Here is a 20,699-nt window from a genome sequence, read left to right as displayed (position 1 = left end):
AATACGTCCAAAACATTTATGGTGGATAAAAGCTGTACAAACCTACCAAAATAAAAATAAAATTCAAATAAAAACGGGCTTTCTAAAAACGATTTAATTTAATACAAATACATTGTTCGTTTACTAAACTTTAAGCTTCAAATTCCTCACATAAAAAAGTTCGGTTTGGGCAGTAGTAAATAAAATATCGGTTTCGAAAAATCACCATAAACGCACATTCGGCCGAAATGTTTCGGCCAACCTAAACTTCGGTGCATCACTAGTTTTTGCCAACGATTTCTGAAGGATTTCTGACATAATCCACCCGATCCGTCTAATTTCAAGCGCTTAAAACTGTCGAATTCTGGAGAATCCCGGGCCTTTATGCTGTCGTATTATATTCCGTGTTATGGATTCTGCGCTTTAAGCGACATGGTATGCTATGGATATTACGAACAGCTTAGGGGGTTACCCTATGAGCTGTTATTGTCGGTTGTGGCTTGTGGCTGTTTGTTGACAAATTAAATCAGCTGAACTGAACCTTACATTGCGGTAGAAAGTTGGAATTTAGAACACTGGCTTCAATTTATGGATTTTTTTATGGAGTTTCCTAAAAATTGGTGGTAAGTTTAACTTATTTAAGTATTTTGTGAAAAATAGCAAACCATTTTAATATAGGAGAGACATAGGCCTATCACATATTTGTCTGACCTGAGGACATTAACTGGGTTCACACTTCACACACAGGCAGTAGGTTTTGACTGAAGCAGCATAGTTTTAGGAGTTTGTCAGCCTTGAAAGTGACAAGCATCTGTGCCCCTGCAGGGTTCTCTTGTGTATTTGATTTGGACAAAAACATCAAGGTGTTGGGATTTTTTACTCACATAGGCAAAACTTCCATTGATTATAATCAATGCAGCTACACAGATGGGTTTTTTTTATAAAGAAGGTCGTAATTGTTTCAGAAAAAATGCAACCCGGACAAATCTGGAAATGTTTGGGCTGGTGGTGAAAATTTGAATGTTGAAACCTGTACAGGACAAATGACAGAGAGTCAGATTTGGTGAACCACAGATGATTGTGTAAGTAAACAGTTGATGTAAAGAACTTAAGGCAGATTAATATAGCATTCATGACTTTGATATTTGGTATAGAAGTGTTTTACACACTTTAGAAACTATTGCTTGAAAGACTAAGGTAGCATGGCTAGTTTTAATAACTGATTTCATTTGGTTTCCTTCAGCACTTGTAATATTAATGACTGGTAAAAACACTAAAATTGGTTGAAAATATATACTGTATGTTTTGTTTAGTTAGTATTGAGTTGAAATTTATTATTATATTGAGCAATTGCAGTTGAAGCTATGGGTGAATCCTCCAAAACACGATACAAACTCATCTTATGGTTTGCCACTTGGGTGTCATTTGACAACAATTGCAGTGTTGGATTTTCCGACTAAAAACAATTTAAAGCATGCTTTTTGTGTTTAAAATAGGGGAATGACACAAAGGCTATAGACCAGTGGTTCCCAAACTGGGGTACGCGGCCCTTTAGGGGTCCGTGAGGCAATTTTTGGGGGGGCTGCAAAGCGGTTGAAGTAATTCTATAATCTTATTTGGGGTCAGTTTGTGCCACTAAATAAGTTTAAATCAAAGTAGAATTGAGAATCGATTCTCTCCATTGCTAAACAATAGCCTTTATTGAATGACAACTATCAAAAATGCAATTGTTCGCGAACAATTGTAATGTTTTTGTCCTGTTTGTGATGTCACATGCTTTCTTTGGATGATTGTTATGTGCAATTTTTCTCAACTAGCTAAAATCCTGCAATCAACTTTCGTTTTTATGAAATACACATTATTGCTACTGAGATAAGCTCTACTTTCAAAGTTAGATCAGATATCTTCAATTGTTAACAACATTTTTGGTGCAAAATTCTGCAGATAGTTTAGTTTGCAGCTCCACTATTTTTATATGATGATCATTACATAGCAGTACTGTCATGTAATCAGTTGATGGTATCATAAAAAGGCTTTTTAGCAACTAACAATTTGGTTATCAAGTAAAGATGGTGAAAAAAAAAACAGTTGCTTTTAATTAACCCCAAAATTTCAAAACTAGATTGTATGGTGTTTAATTATTTCATTAAATTTGTGTTTTACTACAGGGGAAGGCAAGAAGATTTTACCCTTAAAATCTGGAAAAGTTAGATGCAAGGAAAGGATATGTGTACTATTTGAAACTTTAACCTTTACATGGCTATAGATTGCATTCAATCTACTTTCTGCATTTCACATACAGCACATTACCCAAGATATGACCAAAGGTTCAACATAATAAGCAAATCTATCTATTCCAATTGTTGTGTGATATTTAGATTGATATATATGTCCCAGTCTAGTTGTTAATTTGTGTTGCTTTTTGTTCTTATTTTAATGCAAATTGTATTGTTGTTGTTGTTGTTTTTGTTACACTGCGTTTTTAGTGTACATTTTTTATCCACATTTAATACTGAGTAAAAATCCATGAGCACTTCCAAATGTTGAACCAGAATTATTTCACTGGGTGTGAGGTATTTTACTGCATTATTACTGAGGTACAGTTGTGGCGCTTTTCATTCTGAGTTTATTCAAAAGGTACAAAGCTAAGCTGCACGGAATTGGATCAATGGCTTGAATAAAGAATGTATAATCCGTGTTTCATTTCTATTGACTTTTTGAGGAAAGTTTACTCCAGAAAAACAACAGGCGCAATGGGTTACCCTGGTAGAAATAGTAAATTTATAGTCAAGAGATAGGGGACAATTCAGGGAGCGTAAACTTGCTTAAAAGCAAAGCATATCAACGTCCTGTTGTTTCAGCTTTTGTTAAAAAACTTAATCACGTCACGATCCTTGACCCGTTAGTTTGAAACTTTGTGTTGTAAGCAAGCTTTATTGCGTCACTATCTATTGTTTCATATCAATTAGAAAACAATGACTATTCTTTAGTGCTAAACGATACAGGGATTTACCTATTTCAAGGTTTTTTTCACATACCCTGGAAGAAATTGAGCATACGAAAGTTGTGTGTCCAATACAACTAATTCAACTTCAAGTTGCGCTTATCCTATAAAAAGCAAAAACATACAGTTTATAGTTTGTTTTTGTCTTCGGTAGCTTACGACGATGTAGCAGTTTCTTGAGTATCATATGACTACCGGTATGCGTAAGGTCGCTAAAAGATTAAACTAAAATTTTTAAAGCGGTCATGCCCTGCGTTCGCTTATGAAGCACGCCTCTCATTTTCGATTTTATTATCAGATTTAAACGATATTTTGTATGCCTTTGCTGGGTGTATTTAAAAGTTGACCTGTCAAAACCGTTTGTGTTTACCATAAACCATTTGTCGTCTGGAGCCTGTAAATGGTATATGTGTCGAGCGCGCAAAAATCATTTTTAAAGCGTTTATGCCCTGCGTTTGCTTATGATGCACGCCCCTCATTTTCAAGGTTATGACTAGATTCAAAAGATATTTTGTATGCCTGTACTGGATGTATTTTAGAGTTGACCTGTGAAAACCGTTTGCGTTTACCTTAAACCGTTTGTCATCTGGAGTCTGTATAGGCTACATTGGTCGACCGCGTAAAAAAGTCATTTTTAAAGCGGGCATGCCCTGCGTTCGCTTATGATACACGCCTCTCATTTTCAATGTTATGATCAGATTTAAACGATATTTTGTATGCCTTTACTGGATGTATTTTAGAGTTGACCTTTGAAAACCGTTTGCGTTTACCTTAAACCGCTTGTCATCTGGAGTCTGTATAGGCTACATTGGTCGACCGCGTAAAAAAGTCATTTTTAAAGCGGGCATGCCCTGCGTTTGCTTATGATACACGCCTCTCATTTTCAATGTTATGATCAGATTTAAACGATATTTTGTAAGCCTTTACTGGATGTATTTTAGAGTTGACCTGTGAAAACCGTTTGCGTTTACCTTAAACCGTTTGTCATCTGGAGTCTGTATAGGCTAGATTGGTTGACTGCGCAAAAATCATTTTTAAAGCGGTCATGCCCTGCGTTCGCTTATGATGCACGTCTCTCATTTTCGAGGTTCTGATTAGATTTAAACTATATTTTGTATGCCTTTACTGGTTGTATTTTGAAGTTGACCTGTGAAAACCGTTTGTGTTTATCTTAAACTGTTTAAAATCTGGAGCTAGTATAGTCTACATTGGTCGACCGCGCAAAAAAAATCATTATTAAAGCGGTTATGCCCTGCGTTCGCTTATGATGCACGCCTCTCATTTATGAGGTTGTGTTTAGATTGAAACGATGTTTTTTATGCCTTTGCTAGATGTATTTTAAAGTTGACCTGTGAAAACCGTTTGCGTTATTCAGCAAATCATTACATTTTCAGCATTACATTTTTATTATTTGAGTCTGTTCACTTAAAGATCCTTGTTCAGTATGCACTACTGGTAAATGCAGGTTTTTAACTGACCAATCAACTAAATGCTGTGAATCTAATTAATTATTCTCTTTACATTTATTTCTGGTTTCATATAACTATAGGGCTCAACTTGAAAATGTTGTAGTGTGGAAATTGGGTTTATGAGATGCTACATCTTTTTCCAATAAAAAAGTGCTGTCCTCACTGTGCATTTGTTGTGTTTCATCATTTTCATTAGTACAGGCTTTAACGTGTCTTAGAACAGTAATGGCTTGAGGTATATGCAAACCGTTTTCAAACGTCAACCCCAAAATACATTCAGTAAACACTTGCAAAATATTGTTAAAATTTGAATATAACATCGAAAATGAGAACCGTACATCATATATTACATGGCATGGCATAACCGCTTTAAAAATGATTTTGTTTGCGCGCTCGACCCAGATAGACTATACAGACTCCAGATGACAAACGGATTAAGGTAAACGCAAACGATTTTCAAAGGTCAACTCTAAAATACATCCAGCAAAGGCATACAAAATATCGTTTGAATCTAATCTTAACATTGAAAATGAGAGGCGTCCATCATAAGCGAACGCAGGGCATGACCGCTTTAAAAATGATTTTTGCACGCTCGACCAATGTAGACTATATAGGCTCCAGATGACAAACGGTTTAAGGTAAACGCAAACGGTTTTCACAGGTCAACTTTAAAATACATCCAGTAAAGGCATACAAAATATCGTTTAAATCTAATCATAACATTGAAAATGAGGGGCGTGCATCATAAGCGAACGCAGGGCATAAACGCTTTAAAAATGATGTTTGCGCGCTCAACACATATGCCATTTACAGGGTCCAGATGAGAAACGGTTTATGGTAAACACAAACGGTTTTCACAGGTCAACTTTCAAATACATCCAGCAAAGGCATACAAAATATTGTTTAAATCTGATCATAACATTGAAAATGAGGGGCGTGCATCATAAGCGAACGCAGGGCATAAACGCTTTAAAAATGATGTTTGCGCGCTCAACACATATACCATTTACAGGCTCCAGATGACAAACGGTTTAAGGTAAACGCAAACGGTTTTCACAGGTCAACTTTAAAATACATCCAGCAAAGGCATACAAAATATTGTTTAAATCTGATCATAACATTGAAAATGAGGGGCGTGCATCATAAGCGAACGCAGGGCATAAACGCTTTAAAAATGATGTTTGCGCGCTCAACACATATACCATTTACAGGCTCCAGATGACAAACGGTTTATGGTAAACACAAACGGTTTAGACAGGTCAACTTTTAAATACATCCAGCAAAGGCATACAAAATATCGTTTAAATCTGATAATAAAATCGAAAATGTGAGGCGTGCATCATAAGCGAACGCAGGGCATGACCGCTTTAAAAATATTTTCTGCGCGGTCGACCAATGTAGCCTATACACTACAGGCTCCAGATGACAAACGGTTTAAGGCAAACGCAAACGATTTTCACAGGCCAACGTGGAATTGTAAACTGTAGCAGCTTGCAAAGTTTCAGCTTGTTGCCATGAGCAAAACGAAAATAAGACGCGCACATCATCTTGCCGCGAAGGGCATGACCGCCACACCATACAATAATGTCGCACGGTGATTAAGACTGTCAGCCATTAAACACAAACGGCTGGAGACAAAATCATCCGGTTTCCATAGGCCAAACGGTTTGCAAACGAACCTTTTGAATAGTCCCTTGTGACTGATATTGCTAGTTTTCCCAGGCTATTATATTTTACGACTTGGAGCACGAACGCCAGTATCACACAAAAAGTTTTAGACAGCCTTTAAACTATTTTATGTTTCTTTGAACTTGTCGGCATTTGTTAAGTGAGATTTGAAGACCAAAGGTTTGTTTAATCTTTTAGCGACCTTACGCATACCGGTAGTCATGTGATATGCATACCGGTAGTCATGTGATACTCAAGAAACTGCTACATCGTCGTAAGCTACCGAAGACAAAAACAAACTATAAACTGTATGTTTTTGCTTTTTATAGGATAAGCGCAACTTAATGTTGAATTAGTTGTATTGGACACACAACTTTCGTATGCTCAATTTCTTCCAAGGTATGTGAAAAAAAAACTGAAATAGGTAAATCACTGCATCGTTTAGCACTAAAGAATAGTCATTGTTTTCTAATTGATATGAAACAATAGATAGTGACGCAATAAAGCTTGCTTACAACACAAAGTTTCAAACTAACGGGTCAAGGATCGTGACGTGATTAAGTTTTTTAACAAAAGCTGAAACAACAGGACGTTGATATGCTTTCTTTTCAAGCAAGTTTACGCTCCCTGAATTGTCCCCTATCTCTTGACTATAAATTTACTGTTTCTACCAGGGTAACCCATTGCGCCTGTTGTTTTTCTGGAGTAAACTTTCCTCAAAAAGTCAATAGAAATGAAACACGAATTATACATTCTTTATTCAAGCCATTGATCCAATTCCGCGCAGCTTAACTTTGTACCTTTTGAATAAACTCAGAATGAAAAGCGCCACAACTGTACCTCAGTAATAATGCAGTAAAATACCTCACACCCAGTGAAATAATTCTGGTTCAACATTTGGAAGTGCTTATGGATTTTTACTCAGTATTAAATGTGGATAAAAAATGTACACTAAAAACGCAGTGTAACAAAAACAACAACAACAATACAATTTGCATTAAAATAAGAACAAAAAGCAACACAAATTAACAACTAGACTGGGACATATATATCAATCTAAATATCACACAACAATTGGAATAGATAGATTTGCTTATTATGTTGAACCTTTGGTCATATCTTGGGTAATGTGCTGTAGGCCTATGTGAAATGCAGAAAGTAGATTGAATGCAATCTATAGCCATGTAAAGGTTAAAGTTTCAAATAGTACACATATCCTTCCCTTGCATCTAACTCTTCCAGATTTTAAGGGTAAAATCTTCTTGCCTTGCCCTGTAATAAAACACAATTTTAATGAAATAATTAAACACCATACAATCTAGTTTTGAAACTTTGGGGTTAATTAAAAGCAATTGTTTTTTTTACAATCTTTACTTGATAACCAAATTGTTAGTTGCTAAAAAGGCTTTTTATGCTACCATCAACTGATTACATGACAGTACTGCTATGTAATGGTCATCATACAAAAATAGTGGAGCTGCAAACTAAACTATCTGCAGAATTTTGCACCAAAAATGTTGTCAACAATTGAAGATATCTGATCTAACTTTGAAAGTAGATCTTATCTCAGTAGCAATGGTGCAATATTAACTTAAACAAACACAGTTATTTATATTAAACAATGCAGGCTATTTTGTACTCATTGTATACATATCTACCTGGTCTACTCTTTAGTCTATAGGCTTTGTGCCATTCGCTTATTTTAAACACCAAAAGCATGCTTTAAATTGTTTTTAGTCGGGAAATCCAACACTGCAATTGTTGTCAAATGACACCCAAGTGGCAAACCATAAGATGAGTTTGTATCGTGTTTTGGAGGATTCACCCATAGCTTCAACTGCAATTGCACAATATAATAATAAGTTTCAACTCAATACTAACTAAACAAAACATACAGTATATATTTTCAACCAATTTTAGTGCTTTTACCAGTCATTAATATAAGTACAGAAGGAAACCAAATGAAATCAGTCATTAAAACTAGGCATGCTACCTCAGTCTTTTAGGTAATAGTTTCTAAGGTGTGTAAAACACTTCTATACCAAATATCAAAGTCATGAATGCTGTATTAATCTGCCTTAAGTTCTTTACATCAACTGTTTACTTACACAATCATCTGTGGTTCACCAAATCTGACTCTCTGTCATTTGTCCTGTACAGGTTTCAACATTCAAATTTTCACCACCAGCCCAAACATTTCCAGATTTGTCCGGGTTGCATTTTTTCTGAAACAATTAGGACCTTTCTTTAATTAAAAATATACCATCTGTGTAGCTGCATTGATTATAATCAATGGAAGTTTTGCCTATGTGAGTAAAAAATCCCAACACCTTGATGTTTTTGTCCAAATCAAACACCTTGATGTTTTTGTCCAAATCAAATACACACGAGCGAGAACTCCTAAAACTATGCTGCTTCAGTCAAAATCTACTGCCTGTGTGTGAACCCAGTTAATGTCCTCAGGTCAGACAAATATGTGATAGGCCTATGTCTCTCCTATATTAAAATGGTTTGCTATTTTTTACAAAATACTTAAATAAGTTAAACTTACCACCAATTTTTAGGAAAAAAATCCATAAATTGAATCCAGTGTTCTAAATTCCAACTTTCTACCGCAATGTAAGGTTCAGTTCAGCTGATTTAATTTGTCAACAAACAGCCACAACCGACGAAAACAACACATAGGGTAACCCCCTAAGCTGTTCGTAATATCCATAGCTTACCATGTCGCTTAAAGCGCAGAATCCATAACACGGAATATAATACGACAGCATAAAGGCCCGGGATTATCCAGAATTCGACAGTTTTAAGCGCCTGAAAGTAGACGGATCGGGTGCATAATCCTTTCAAATAGCTTCACACTAAGCAAACAAACTTCTTGTTCAAGGAACATTTTGTAGGCTAAACACCAAAGGTGGGCACTGTTGATGCAATTAAGACTCATGTTGATAACAAAAGTGGTTTTCCGTTTACGATCCTTAAGTTGAAATAAAACAGGCTTGAGTTGGACCTGACTATGCGCCACGCAGCCTAAACCTCGGTAAATTTAACTTGAAGGATTTTATGTTCGGACCTGATAAAAAGATTGCGGAACAACCGTCAATGTCATAAAACTTTAAACGCGAGATGACAAAATCAAAAAATGTGTAAATAAAAAGCTATGTTATTTAATAAGTCGAATTTCCAGGTCTGTTGCTACTTCCCACCATAATCACAGAGACTATCAAAGATCGCCAACGTTTTCAAATCACTTTAACCATAGTAAATTTCATCAAGCTCTGACAAAAGACATTACCAATGCAGGAAACGTTCGAAATCGACAAGTGTACAGACAAAATCCCACACTGGTGACAAACATAAAACTTATTTATAAGCTGTTGCTGCCAGGCATAATATCAACTTTATTGAGTTCTTCTGGCAATTGTAATTTTGTACCAAACCCTGATGTAGGCGATCGGCATGGGACGTCGAACCGTTACTACAAAACTACAATTTCCAGAAGAGCTCTATAAATTTGAACTTATTTGTTTCTCAGTATATATACCAACGAACATTCAACTCCTACTGCACACTTGCTACTTTGACTAAAATATCAAAACAGACATGGTTTTTATAACGGTTTTGGCGCTACGTCACAATAAGAAAGTATGAAAGTTCAGTTTCGCAAACGTGAATTGATTCAATAACCAACAAAGCCAGGAATTACGAAGTGCGTACGATCGTATTAAAATCTTGGGAGTGGCTCAATGCAGTTCATTGTCGTTCGCATCACAAGACACAGCAAAGCGGAAATTCCATCATGGAATTTTTAAGACAACTCAGGTGGCATTGTGACGGCATAAGCGCAAGACACGTACACCCCAAAATCTCACATAGCACCCGAACTTTGGCCGTCGACGACGACTTACTCGGTGCACGTTTTTTTGTTTACTAATCCAGCAGTGCCGGTCAGGCAGCGCTGCGTCATGAATGATCACATGTCCGCTATAGTTAACTATATATAGTTGACTGCATGCCTAAATTTCATCTACAATTCACACTCACAAGTTTGCAGTGTTTTGTTTTTTCCTAAAATGTCACAAGCTTTTATCACATACGTTTTTGACAAACACCGTAAATCCTAATGTAATAATTTAGTCGTGACATGCGCTGCTTAATTTTGCATAAGATTTATCCAGGAACTAGTCAGTTGTTGCCGTGCGTTTTGTTGTTGTGATATGGGAATCATATGAAACAAAGGAATTGTTTTGCTGTGCAAAACAAAAGCACAAAATAAGGTGGGCTGACGATAACTGGTTCAAATGTATCCGTATCGTCAATATTTTCGCTGTGTTGTTTTATTATTTATTTGTTTGTTTGTTTTCTGTGTCGTTTCATTACTCTGTTTTCATTAAAATTTTGAGTTGTTTGCTGTTATTTATGTTTAGTTTTAAATCAACTAATATTGTGGAAAATCATTTTTTACTGTGTTTTTTTTAATGTAACGCAGGCATTGTAGGCTTGGTGGTTGTTCAGTGCAATTGTGTCGCTGTGTATTCAAAATCAACCTTTCTCAAACCTAGTGATATGATGACGCAGCGATTAAGACGCAATAAAATGGCCTGAAGTATTAATCATTTAAAAAAAACATAAAAAAATAACCAAAAACATATCACATGACAACGAAACATTAAACCTGCAGCTACTCTGATTGCTGAAAACCGATGAATTCCATCAACATTTGCTTACCTCATTACTGTAACATTATGCCTTCCTGTCATGGCCATTATTGTTTGGTTTATGTGGCAGTTGTAAGGTCTGCAGTTGATTTAGAAACTTCCTCATAATGTAGTACAGTTTCAAATCTTTGACCATCAAAACACACTCTATCAGTACAGCATAGGGTTCCTCTATTTCCCGGATTTTTTCCCAGGAATTTTAATTCATTCTCCATGAAAACTGTGGCAAATATTTCGGCTATTTCGTGCAAACTTGCACCAATAGACTGATGATGTTTATTCCTTTTTAATGGTTAAATGGTTTGTCGCCTAGTTCTATTACAGGGCTTCTCAAACTGTGGTTTGCGACGCCAATTGGGGTCGCGGAATGTAATTTTGGGGTCGCCAAATTTTGGGCGTTAGGTTGCGGGCGTGAACATGTTTATTAGAATGTATGTACTGGCGGCCGTGACGCAAATAAAAATCCTTTTGCCAAATATTTTCATTGTCAAACTGCTCTAACCACATGTTGTCGAACTTAAAAGATTATTAACAGCCTAGTACCCATATGCGTCAGACATTTTATGCCTGTTGTGTGGTGTAAACAATGCGAAAAAGCAGATACCACAAACGTCACAGTATAGATTATGACGTCATAAGAGCCTGACAATCCGGGTAGATACTTTAACACCAAAAACTAGCGTCACTGGAGTCCGGTTCACTTTAGGTCAAATGACAAATAGTTTATGATAGTTTATAAGTGTTGTTTAAACCACTAGACTGCAACTGTTGCTGTAGTGTAGAGGAAAAAACAATGCCTCGTGCGCGTAATTTTTGGGTTCAAATCCCGTTTAATTTTTATCTTTTTTCTGCAGACTTGTAGAAATGCCGGCGGTTAGGGCTACTCGGGTCAGGTGAAGGTTTAAAATCATAAATAACGTTAAAAACAAGCATTTTCAAACATCTGACCTGACGTTACCTTCTAAGTGAACCGGACTCCAGTGCCGCTAGTTTTTGGTGTTAAAGTATCTACCGACAATCCGTGTATCAAGTCAGAAATTAATTTAGGACTTTTTAGGTGCCATTATATGGTATATATATAATATAAGTATTTCTTTGCATCAGTAACTAAAACACAAGCAAGCAGGCATTTGGCGGCCGTTGGTAAAATAAATATCTGCGATGCGGCCGTCACAGCGAAAAGGTTGTGCATAGTGATGCACCGAAGTTTCGGTTGGCCGAAACATTTCGGCCGAATCCGCTGTTTTCCAATGTTTCGGTTTCGGCCCGAACTTTTTTAAAAATTCGGCCGAAACCGAACTTTTTTATTGCATTGAATTTAGGCCTTAAATTTCATTTTCTCCAAAACGAAACATCAGGAACTAACTATTTGTTGTATCTATAAAATACGAGCCACGTTGTCTGCAAAATATTAGATGTTTACTAAAGCTTATACATTGTGAAAGTGATTTTAGTTTGTCAAAATTGAGTTCTCTCGCATCAACAACGCAAGGTTTAGTTGAAAACATCCATAAGAAACGGGATTTTAGATTCGGCCTGATTCGGCCGAAATTATTCGGCCTCATGGCCGAATATTCGGTTTCGGCCCGAACCGTTTTAGTCGGGTTCGGTGCATCACTAGTTGTGCACCCCTGGGCTATACCCATCAAGGGGTCGCGTAGAAATTTCTGTTGAAAAATAGGGTCGCAGAGCAAGAAAGTTTGAGTAGCCCCGGCCTAATACAGTCTTTTGTATGTAAGAAATGTGCTATACGGAAACAATAAGTCTGTAATATAAACTCAGTTCTGGCAAGCATATTATTGCGAAATATAAGTGATTTATGAATTTGCAGGTTTTGGAAAATCTTTACTTTGTGTTTTGCAGAACAATATTTTTTCCTGCTTTTCCTGTTATTCCTGCTTACCTTTGGCATTTTGCAATCGTTTCGTCGACCAAGCTTTCAGCTGTAGGGGGTGGACTTGATCTTCTGAACAAGTCTTTTTTGTATTGTGCCAAAACATATGAAATTTGTTCCAACTTCTAATAGTTTTAAATCATCACACTTACAGAAAGCGATTTTTTTGAATCCACAGATAGCTAATCTAGACAAACGTGCTTTCGTTCACATCTTTAACTTTTTTAACTGAACAACCTCTGCAATGTAAAACTACACGAACTGACCACTGTCTGCTTAAATTCAACACTAAAAAGCAATCAGCTGGGCCGTTATTCCACTGTTGATCAACGATGCCTCAAGCATTACAAAGACAGCTTGAAGGTGTAAGCTAGGTCGTAATACAACTTTTTTTGCAATCAACCAGTTGCTCAAAAGTGGCCAAGGGCATTTCTCCAATCTACAGGAAAATAACCAGTTTACTGACAATCATGCCTTCAAAGTTTTCAGCACCTAAAGAAAAACTAGCGGTGTTGGTGTTTTTTTTTGACAAATTGCCAAACAATTTTCTGAATCACCACAAACACAATCCTGGTAAGTAATTATATTGCTGTCAAGATGATCACTATAAGCAAGTTTTATTTTATTTTAATGTCGGTCGGCGAAATTACCCCGAATTATCAGTTTACTACACCAAAACAATCACTGCAAACAGAATGTGGGTTTGCCGACGTTAACCTTCGTAGAACAAAATGGAGTCAGATTTGGTTTAAATTGTTTGTGATGTCATATTGCCGGAGACAGGCCTAACTAATTGGCTACATTATATCGACTCTTACGGATAGAAGAAAAATAGCTTTTGCAGTCTTTTTATTTTGACTGATAATAACGCTTATTTTTCCTTAAAACATGTTTATGGATTTAATGATTTTTTTTGTTTGTTTTCTTTTAAAATTGCCCGGGATAAAAACTGATTCCATGTCGTGTAGGCCAAAGACTATTATGTAATAGTTTGTATAATAGGACCAAATGACCCTGAACGCCTGTTAACAGTACATCCTCTGTACACCGTTTGTATTGAGCAAAAAATTTCTTATGGAACCGTGTCTCTTGTGAAACACAAGCGTGTCATTCTAGTATGTTTCTAACATTGTTATACATTGATTCATTCTCTTCAAATGACTTTTGGTGGGGCGAAACAAACGAAGAACTTATCCTTTACCTCTTTTTTCAGTAGGTATTTTATGAGCAGAAGGAACTGTTTGTACACTTTGCATATCAGAGAAAGTACCACAGATATACCAAGGTTAATGGCAAAAACAATAAATAAAACTTGAATAATTTACATTTTGAGGTCAATAATTTATTTGCACAAAATCGTCAAATTAAAATTTTGCAGAGACAAGGTTACTTTTTCCCTGAGGGACCAGGTAAGGTAGCAAAGGGGAAGTATGTTGAACTGGTAGTGTGAGGATTTACTGCAATGTAAAAATGTGAACATTTATTATTGATATTTATCCATCAGTACACTGTTGTTTAGAAAAATGTATAAATACACAAAATATATTAGCAAAAAAAGACTATTTGCATTAAAAGTGTATTCTGTTTATGGTCATTTTTTTGCAAACTGACACCTCTTTTTAACAATAGCTTTAGGCAGTGGTGGGATTCAATTTTTTGTCAGCCAGTTCTGTCACAAAAGTCATATTTTTCATAGGTTTACAAGTCATAGGTTACAAAAAGTCCATTGACAGTAACCAGTCGTGAAAACCGGTTCGCTGGTCTTATAAAAATTTTGTGAGACAGTTCTATAGAACCTGTGCGTACCGGCTGAATCCCACCACTGGCCGTAGGTACAAGATATAATATCAACATTATGTTGTTAACCCTTCCTATTATGCCCACATGTATCACCCAGATTAGCACGCAAAACAGCACTTATGGTGATAACTTACAGCATGTTTGTTCAAAGTTTTCACAGCAGTCTACCGAGCAGTTTGAACATTTACATCCTGGTTTATCCTTACACCCTTTTGAGCATGCCTCTGCAAAAATACAAACAACCCATATTGAGATCTATAACTTAAAAAATCAGATGTTGTAAAAATTAAAACAATCTATCAGATATGTAACATTATACTTATTATTCAATATACTTCTTAATACGATTCCAAAAATGTGTGTTAGTTACTGGCAACATAAGTTTGTGCCCTGACCTTTTTTGAGTGATTTAGATTTTGTATGTTTAGTATACAGTAAACTTTGGTTAAACTGTATTGGGTTAATCCGGATCCTCGCCTAATTTAGACCAAACGTGAGGTACAAATGCTTTGTAATGTGGTAATGCTTTAACTAACGGACATCGGTTAATCCAAATCTTGGCGTAATCTGGACAAAGTTTTGGTCCAAGTGGGTCCGGATTAACCTAGGTCTACTGTATTAATTGAAACAAGTTCAAAAACAACTTTTGCAGCAGCATATTTTTGTGCACTGACTTATTTTGTGTGATTTAGATTTGTTAAACTTAATTACCACAGTATTCCTCATAATCTCCACAGCATGTTCCATTTACTTTGCATGTTGGATCACAACCACATGGTGGATCTCCTTTCATGTCTTTTGTATGTTCGGTACACACAAAAATGCAGGAACCTTAACACACAAACATACATAATACTATGGTATGCTGCTGACAAAAAATCGTATGCTGTAAAGGTATGGGTTAACACAAATCACTTGCAGATGATCCAATTTGAAATAAAATACAAGAGTAAGTGCAACTTGTTACATTTAGCCAGGACCCAAAAATGTTTGTTTCAGTAGTAGAATTTTAGGACTAGCTCGATTTTCCACAAGAGGAATGGACTAATCTAGTGTGTTTTTTATGTTGAAAATATTTGATAAAAATGTTAAAATACCTTCACAAACAGGTGCTGACCCATACCATTCGCCATCACTTCCACATATGTACTTTGGAAGACCAAGTGTTCTATGGTCATGATAATAGTGGTCTTCACAAGTAAAATAATATTTATCACCAATGTTGAATGAATCCCTGCCATAAAAAGGTTTGGTGTTTGGAGGTGGTGTAGGATTAGAACAAGTAACCTCTGCAAATTTAAGATATGTTGAAAATCTTAAAATGATCTGAAAGTTGTGCCAGCTCAATAATGGTGGTTTGTTTTAAGCCAAACCCTATTTCAAAAATAAATTCTTGCAAATCACATTTTTAGAATGTCTAATCTGAAGTGGTAAGGTCCACCCAACCCTTATTTAAAGCTTGTGTTTAGGAAAATATTCCTTTTATGATAAGGGACATTTTTATGATATTTTTTTATTTGATAAGAAACAATATGATTCACCTAGTCAGCCAGTCCTGTTTTAAAGCATAGAATATTATGTCCAATTTTTTTTTTTTAATTTTAGTACCTTGTCATTTAAGTTTTAGAATAATGCCATTGCTGGCTGGTTAGTTCTACTCATGTAACTTTTGTGTGCTGCTGGCAACTTTTTTGCAAAGGAATTGCTGATTGTATATTTATTCAGTTTGTAAAAAAATGTAATTTAAATCTATTATTGAAAACAATATGCCCAAACTGTTTAGTTAGGTGGTAACTAAAATTTTCATTTACTTACTGTCACATTGTGTTCCATCACCAGTGTACCCAGAATTACAAGTACAAGTAAAACTTCCTACAGTATTCTGACAAGTTGCATCTGCATGGCAGTTGTCAGTTCCAGCAGCGCACTCATCAACATCAATAACTGTCAGTAAATACAAGCTTGTAAACTTATCTATTTTAAGCAAATACTCATCGCAATGATTGACCTTTATTGTATGATATATATTCATTCGAGCCAGGCCAATCTGCATAGTATGGCAGCTGCATGCACAAGATATTTTAAAAAAGTTGCATGGCAATTTGGTTGTGTCTCTCGTGTTGTACCTGGCATAATTGGTCTTGCATGCAGACATAGTGGCCCTACATGCCTGGTCATGAACTGTCATATTTTGCAGACTGAAAGCAAGAGTTTATCATAATAAGTTTAAGTAGGTACTTATTAAAAGCTGTAGTGTGTGTTTTATGCTTGCACATAGAATATACAGTTAAGAAAACCAAAATACTTCTAAGCAAAATGGGAAATTTCAGTAATAAAAGAAAAAAACATTTGCGGCAAACTATTAAGTGTAAAAAATGCAGCTTTAACTCACCCAAAAATATGTTGTTGATAACATTAACTGTCAAAGAAGTTGTTTTAAAAAGAAAAAAAACATTTTTGTGTCATACCTGTGCATTCAACCTTTGGATTTCCTGTAGTGCCTTTGGGACAACTACAGCTCGCTCCTCCAGGTGTATTTGAACATGAAGCTCTGATTCCACAAAAGTCAGGACCCCCAGTGCACTCATTAATATCTGTTTAAAACCAACAAGTCTACAATAACACTGAGCAGAAAAAAAGCGTGACACTCTTCAACAGCATTATTATGACGTCATAAATGTTGGTCATCACGAAACGCTCTGTTGCATTTTGCTGGGTTTTGGTAAAGAAATCGAGTCAAAAACATTGTTTCGAACAAACATAACAATAAATAGGCTGGTCTTAAATTTTGTTTGGGAAAACAAAACATCATAATCCTGACCTGTACAAAAAAATCCGTTTCCCTGGTAACCCGTATTGCATGAGCACTGAAAACTTCCATCCGTATTGGTGCAAGTCCCGTGTGAACTACACGGTGAACTGCTACATTCGTCCGCATCTAGCAAAGGAAATGAAGATATGTAGCACTACAGGTGTCTCACAACAAGCAGGTTTACAATTAATAAAACTTTATCACATATTAAGCCTACATGCTACAAAAAAAGTTCTGGCGTCAAAAACACGCTGCATTTATTTATTTTTTTCATTGCTGCATTTACAACATCGAAATAAAAGAAAAAATTTAGGAGGGTGGCTCTGAAACTAATAAAATCATGAATTCTCCAGTTGCAGTCTGTTATTATAAAGACTATTTGTCTCAATCACGCCAAGTCTCTACACTGTAACTTTACACACAATTTATGCTTCAATTGCATTGACATATTTGATCTGGATGCAGTTATGAAGTGTAAAAGACAAAAATCAATATTGACCTGCGCAAGAAAGTCCGTTTCCAACATAACCTCTATTGCATGTGCACTCAAAACTTCCACCTGTGTTTTTGCAAGTCCCATGAGAACTGCACGGGAATCCCCTACATTCGTCAATGTCTAGAAACGAATAGGCAATAAGGTCTGTATTACTGGAAGTGCGTTGCATACAAGTACAAGTTATAAGGTAGCTACTCCAAAATACGCTATAGCTACTCCAACTACTGCCAGCCATAATAGGCTAGCTATTATGAAATGGCCATGCTTCATATCAATTCATTCTATCCAACAATCTACTCTGAAATACGTACGCAATCCACTCTAAATAGTAACGTAAAGTTAAAGTGGATTGCGTATTTTCAGACTAGATTGGTAATATTTGGGTACATTTCGCATATGTCTTTATTTCTAATAGTTCAGGAAATACTAAATTCAGTAACTGCAGTGTATTTTGTTTGCATGAAACCTGTTCAATGATGATTGATTGCAAGTTATAGATTGCTAGATTGGGTACTTTAGAGAAGCTCAAAGGTACAATCATGTTGTTTCCGATGTCGCAACTGATGTTTTTGGCCTAGGTCAAAACTTCTGACCAATGAACAATAATTGCTACGTTATGAAACATACATCATAAATTATCTCAATTGGAATATAAAACGAAACAACATAATGCTCTGAAACAAACAAACCAATAATGGCAATTGATATCTTTGATCTGAAGATGCTAATAGCGATAAACAACTTTTACCTATGCAATAAAATCCGTTTCCTACATAACCAGTATTGCATTCGCACGTAAAACTGCCGTCTGTATTAGTGCAAGTCCCATGAGAACTACACGGTGAACTCGCACATTCGTCAGCATCTAGAAATCGAACGGACAAGCATGTAACACTGCAGGTGCATTGCTAACAAGTAAAAGATAAAATTTATCTTTTATCTTTCAAAAATTTATCTTGCGAACACAGTTCATAGTGTAAATTTCAAAATGTTCTGTAATAGAGGTGTAACATAATTACAAATGTGTGTTTTGAGGGGTTTCTGTTAGCCCACTTAAACACGAATAAAAAATAGCATTGTTTACTGAAGCATAGCTTTGCAAACTTTGTCGCCCAGGGCAATAGAGAAAGTTCTTCGGAAATTAGGTTTTGTATTGTAGGCATAATTCGGTAAATTTTGATGTACGATACATTCTATGCTAAACAGTAATAGAAATCTACCGAAATTATTTTGTTGAGACTCAAATCAAAACCAAACGTTACTGTATCTCAGAAGAAGTTGACGACTTTAACCATGGTATCTGATTTAGTAACGAATACTGGTGGTTTAGCTAGGTAGCGTTTGAAACCCAGCACTTACCACAACAGAATCGCACTTTGTAGTCCGAACATTTATTGTTGTTGTTTTTCTTCAAACATCTCAGACCCAAACTTGGTGAAATTTCGACTTTTTCTTTCGTTGTTCGGAAGTCTTTGTTCGTCCCCACAACCCTGGCATCGATAGAAGCTGGTTTCGCACAAACATTCGGATTTCGCATCCGAGACCGAAGTTCATGATCGCCAGTGACAGAGGGGTCGTCCCGGTCGTAAAACTTGGTCCATTCGTATCCAGATTTGGTGCAAACGGGGTCTGACAAAAAATCATAACATAAAATGTTAAAGACCAAAATACTGATGGAGTTTAGGCAAACACACAAACAAGCTCACTAACAACAGTTTTCTAAAAAACACTGTAAGCAATATTAGATGTGAATGTTGTGGCCATTTACTGGTCAATTATAAGTTTAAAAGACAACTTGCTTACTAAATTGCTTTTACTTACTACATACGGCGTGTTCGTTTGTTGGATGAAACGTGCCAAAAATACAAGTCTTTGTAACTGATTTTGCAAGTTCGTATGAGGATAGGCACTTGAATGTAATCTTGTCTCCAAATCCGTATTTTGATTTCTTCGGTGAGTAATAGCTTTGATATGGACTTGAAGGCGGCTTGCAAGTTGCTAAAAGTGAAAAGTTTAAAAACTAAATTACAGTGTGAGAAAATACATAACAAATAATTTTTTTTTCAAATTAGCAAATTTGTTTACTTTTGAAACTTAACTCACTTTTTAAACCTGGAAAACCTGAAAAACCTCCACCTCCACCAAAAATGATGCCCACTGAGATGGAGACGAGAGAAGACAAAACGAGTAAAGTCTTCATTTTCGTTTAGGTTGCCTTGCTAAAAGCTGTGTATGATATCAACCCTCCACCAGCAGTCTTTATAAACCATCCTGTCGCTTGCGTCATATAGCCTGAGGTTAAATGTAAATTTTAGTCAACGCCCGGCACCAAAATCACCCGGTAATTTGAAGAATAGATAACATTGTTTTTCTCTTCAGTGTACATGCGTGTGGTTGTAATTAGTACACGGCGGTGTGACGTAAAACAGAGAGTATAGAAACATTTTGGTAAACAGTGAAAAACTACACAAGCAAACCTTTGAAAAAAGGGTGCTTTCCGATAAATTTTCTTGTACACTAACTTTGTTTACTTTGTTTTTCTGTTGGGTTTTTGTTTCATGCTTTATTCGTAAATTTTATTCGTTAACAATTGTACTTTTTAAATAAGCGAGACTATAACTTAAAATCCATGCGATTCTAAGATGCATTTTTAAAAACTAACATAACTTAGATTGAGTATATTTAACAAAAAAAAAAAAAACGACGAAATTGCGTTAACACGGCCTCGGTTTAAAAGTCAACAATAATCTCTTATAAACCAGTTAATAATTGCAGTGTCACCTTGCTTATGTGACGTCATAAGCTGAATGACCTTGGATGCCTGCGGGGCAATTAGAACGCCAGGTCAAGTTTGAAGTG

The 20,699-nt window shown here is 36.0% G+C and overlaps 1 protein-coding gene and 2 long non-coding RNA genes across 5 annotated transcripts; 1 reads left to right on the top strand and 2 right to left on the bottom strand.

Annotated features, from left to right (window-relative positions):
* Nucleotides 1–313: 313 nt before the first annotated feature.
* On the top strand, nt 314–2,141 carry LOC145230292 (uncharacterized). Its single transcript, XR_013860620.1, has 3 exons — nt 314–602; nt 945–1,061; nt 1,336–2,141. It is a non-coding gene; the product is annotated as an uncharacterized LOC145230292 (long non-coding RNA).
* Nucleotides 2,142–7,398: 5,257 nt separating this feature from the next.
* LOC145230291 (uncharacterized) lies at nt 7,399–10,725 on the bottom strand. The gene is made up of 3 exons (XR_013860619.1): nt 8,672–10,725; nt 8,229–8,345; nt 7,399–7,957 (listed from the first exon to the last, which is right to left on the bottom strand). It is a non-coding gene; the product is annotated as an uncharacterized LOC145230291 (long non-coding RNA).
* A 3,327-nt stretch (nt 10,726–14,052) lies between these two features.
* Nucleotides 14,053–20,086, bottom strand: LOC145230259 (uncharacterized). 3 transcript variants are annotated; one of them, XM_080095645.1, is made up of 12 exons: nt 19,944–20,086; nt 19,662–19,838; nt 19,200–19,469; nt 18,589–18,705; nt 17,844–17,960; nt 17,354–17,470; nt 17,001–17,126; nt 16,348–16,476; nt 15,630–15,821; nt 15,244–15,363; nt 14,667–14,756; nt 14,053–14,189 (listed from the first exon to the last, which is right to left on the bottom strand). In XM_080095645.1, exons 1-12 carry the CDS (start codon nt 20,038–20,040, stop codon nt 14,119–14,121), a joined length of 1,623 nt encoding a protein of 540 aa, XP_079951771.1. In that variant the 5' UTR covers nt 20,041–20,086; the 3' UTR covers nt 14,053–14,118. The 3 variants fall into 3 exon arrangements, with proteins under 3 accessions (XP_079951771.1, XP_079951772.1, XP_079951773.1); XM_080095646.1 differs by lacking the exon at nt 14,053–14,189 and having other exon boundaries at nt 14,690–14,756; nt 15,247–15,363; XM_080095647.1 differs by lacking the exons at nt 14,053–14,189; nt 14,667–14,756 and having other exon boundaries at nt 15,314–15,363; nt 15,630–15,766.
* Nucleotides 20,087–20,699: the final 613 nt, after the last annotated feature.

The sequence above is a fragment of the Phallusia mammillata genome, chromosome 5, assembly GCF_965637545.1.
Source record: "Phallusia mammillata chromosome 5, kaPhaMamm4.hap1.1, whole genome shotgun sequence".
Taxonomy (NCBI): domain Eukaryota; kingdom Metazoa; phylum Chordata; class Ascidiacea; order Phlebobranchia; family Ascidiidae; genus Phallusia; species Phallusia mammillata.
The sequence above is the reverse complement of the archived record's forward strand: the minus strand, read 5'-3'. Positions and strand labels throughout refer to the sequence as shown.

Excerpts from the sequence above, each read along its gene's own strand:
- LOC145230259 (XM_080095645.1), bottom strand. The coding sequence starts at position 20,040 with ATGAAGACTTTACTCGTTTTGTCTTCTCTCGTCTCCATCTCAGTGGGC. Across the intron at positions 17,961-18,588 it reads AAACGGATTTTATTGCATAG|ACATTGACGAATGTAGGGGA; the intron begins GTAAAAGTTGTT and ends ATTCGTTTCTAG. Across the intron at positions 16,477-17,000 it reads TCCAAAGGTTGAATGCACAG|TTATTGATGTTGATGAGTGC; the intron begins GTATGACACAAA and ends ATTTACTGACAG.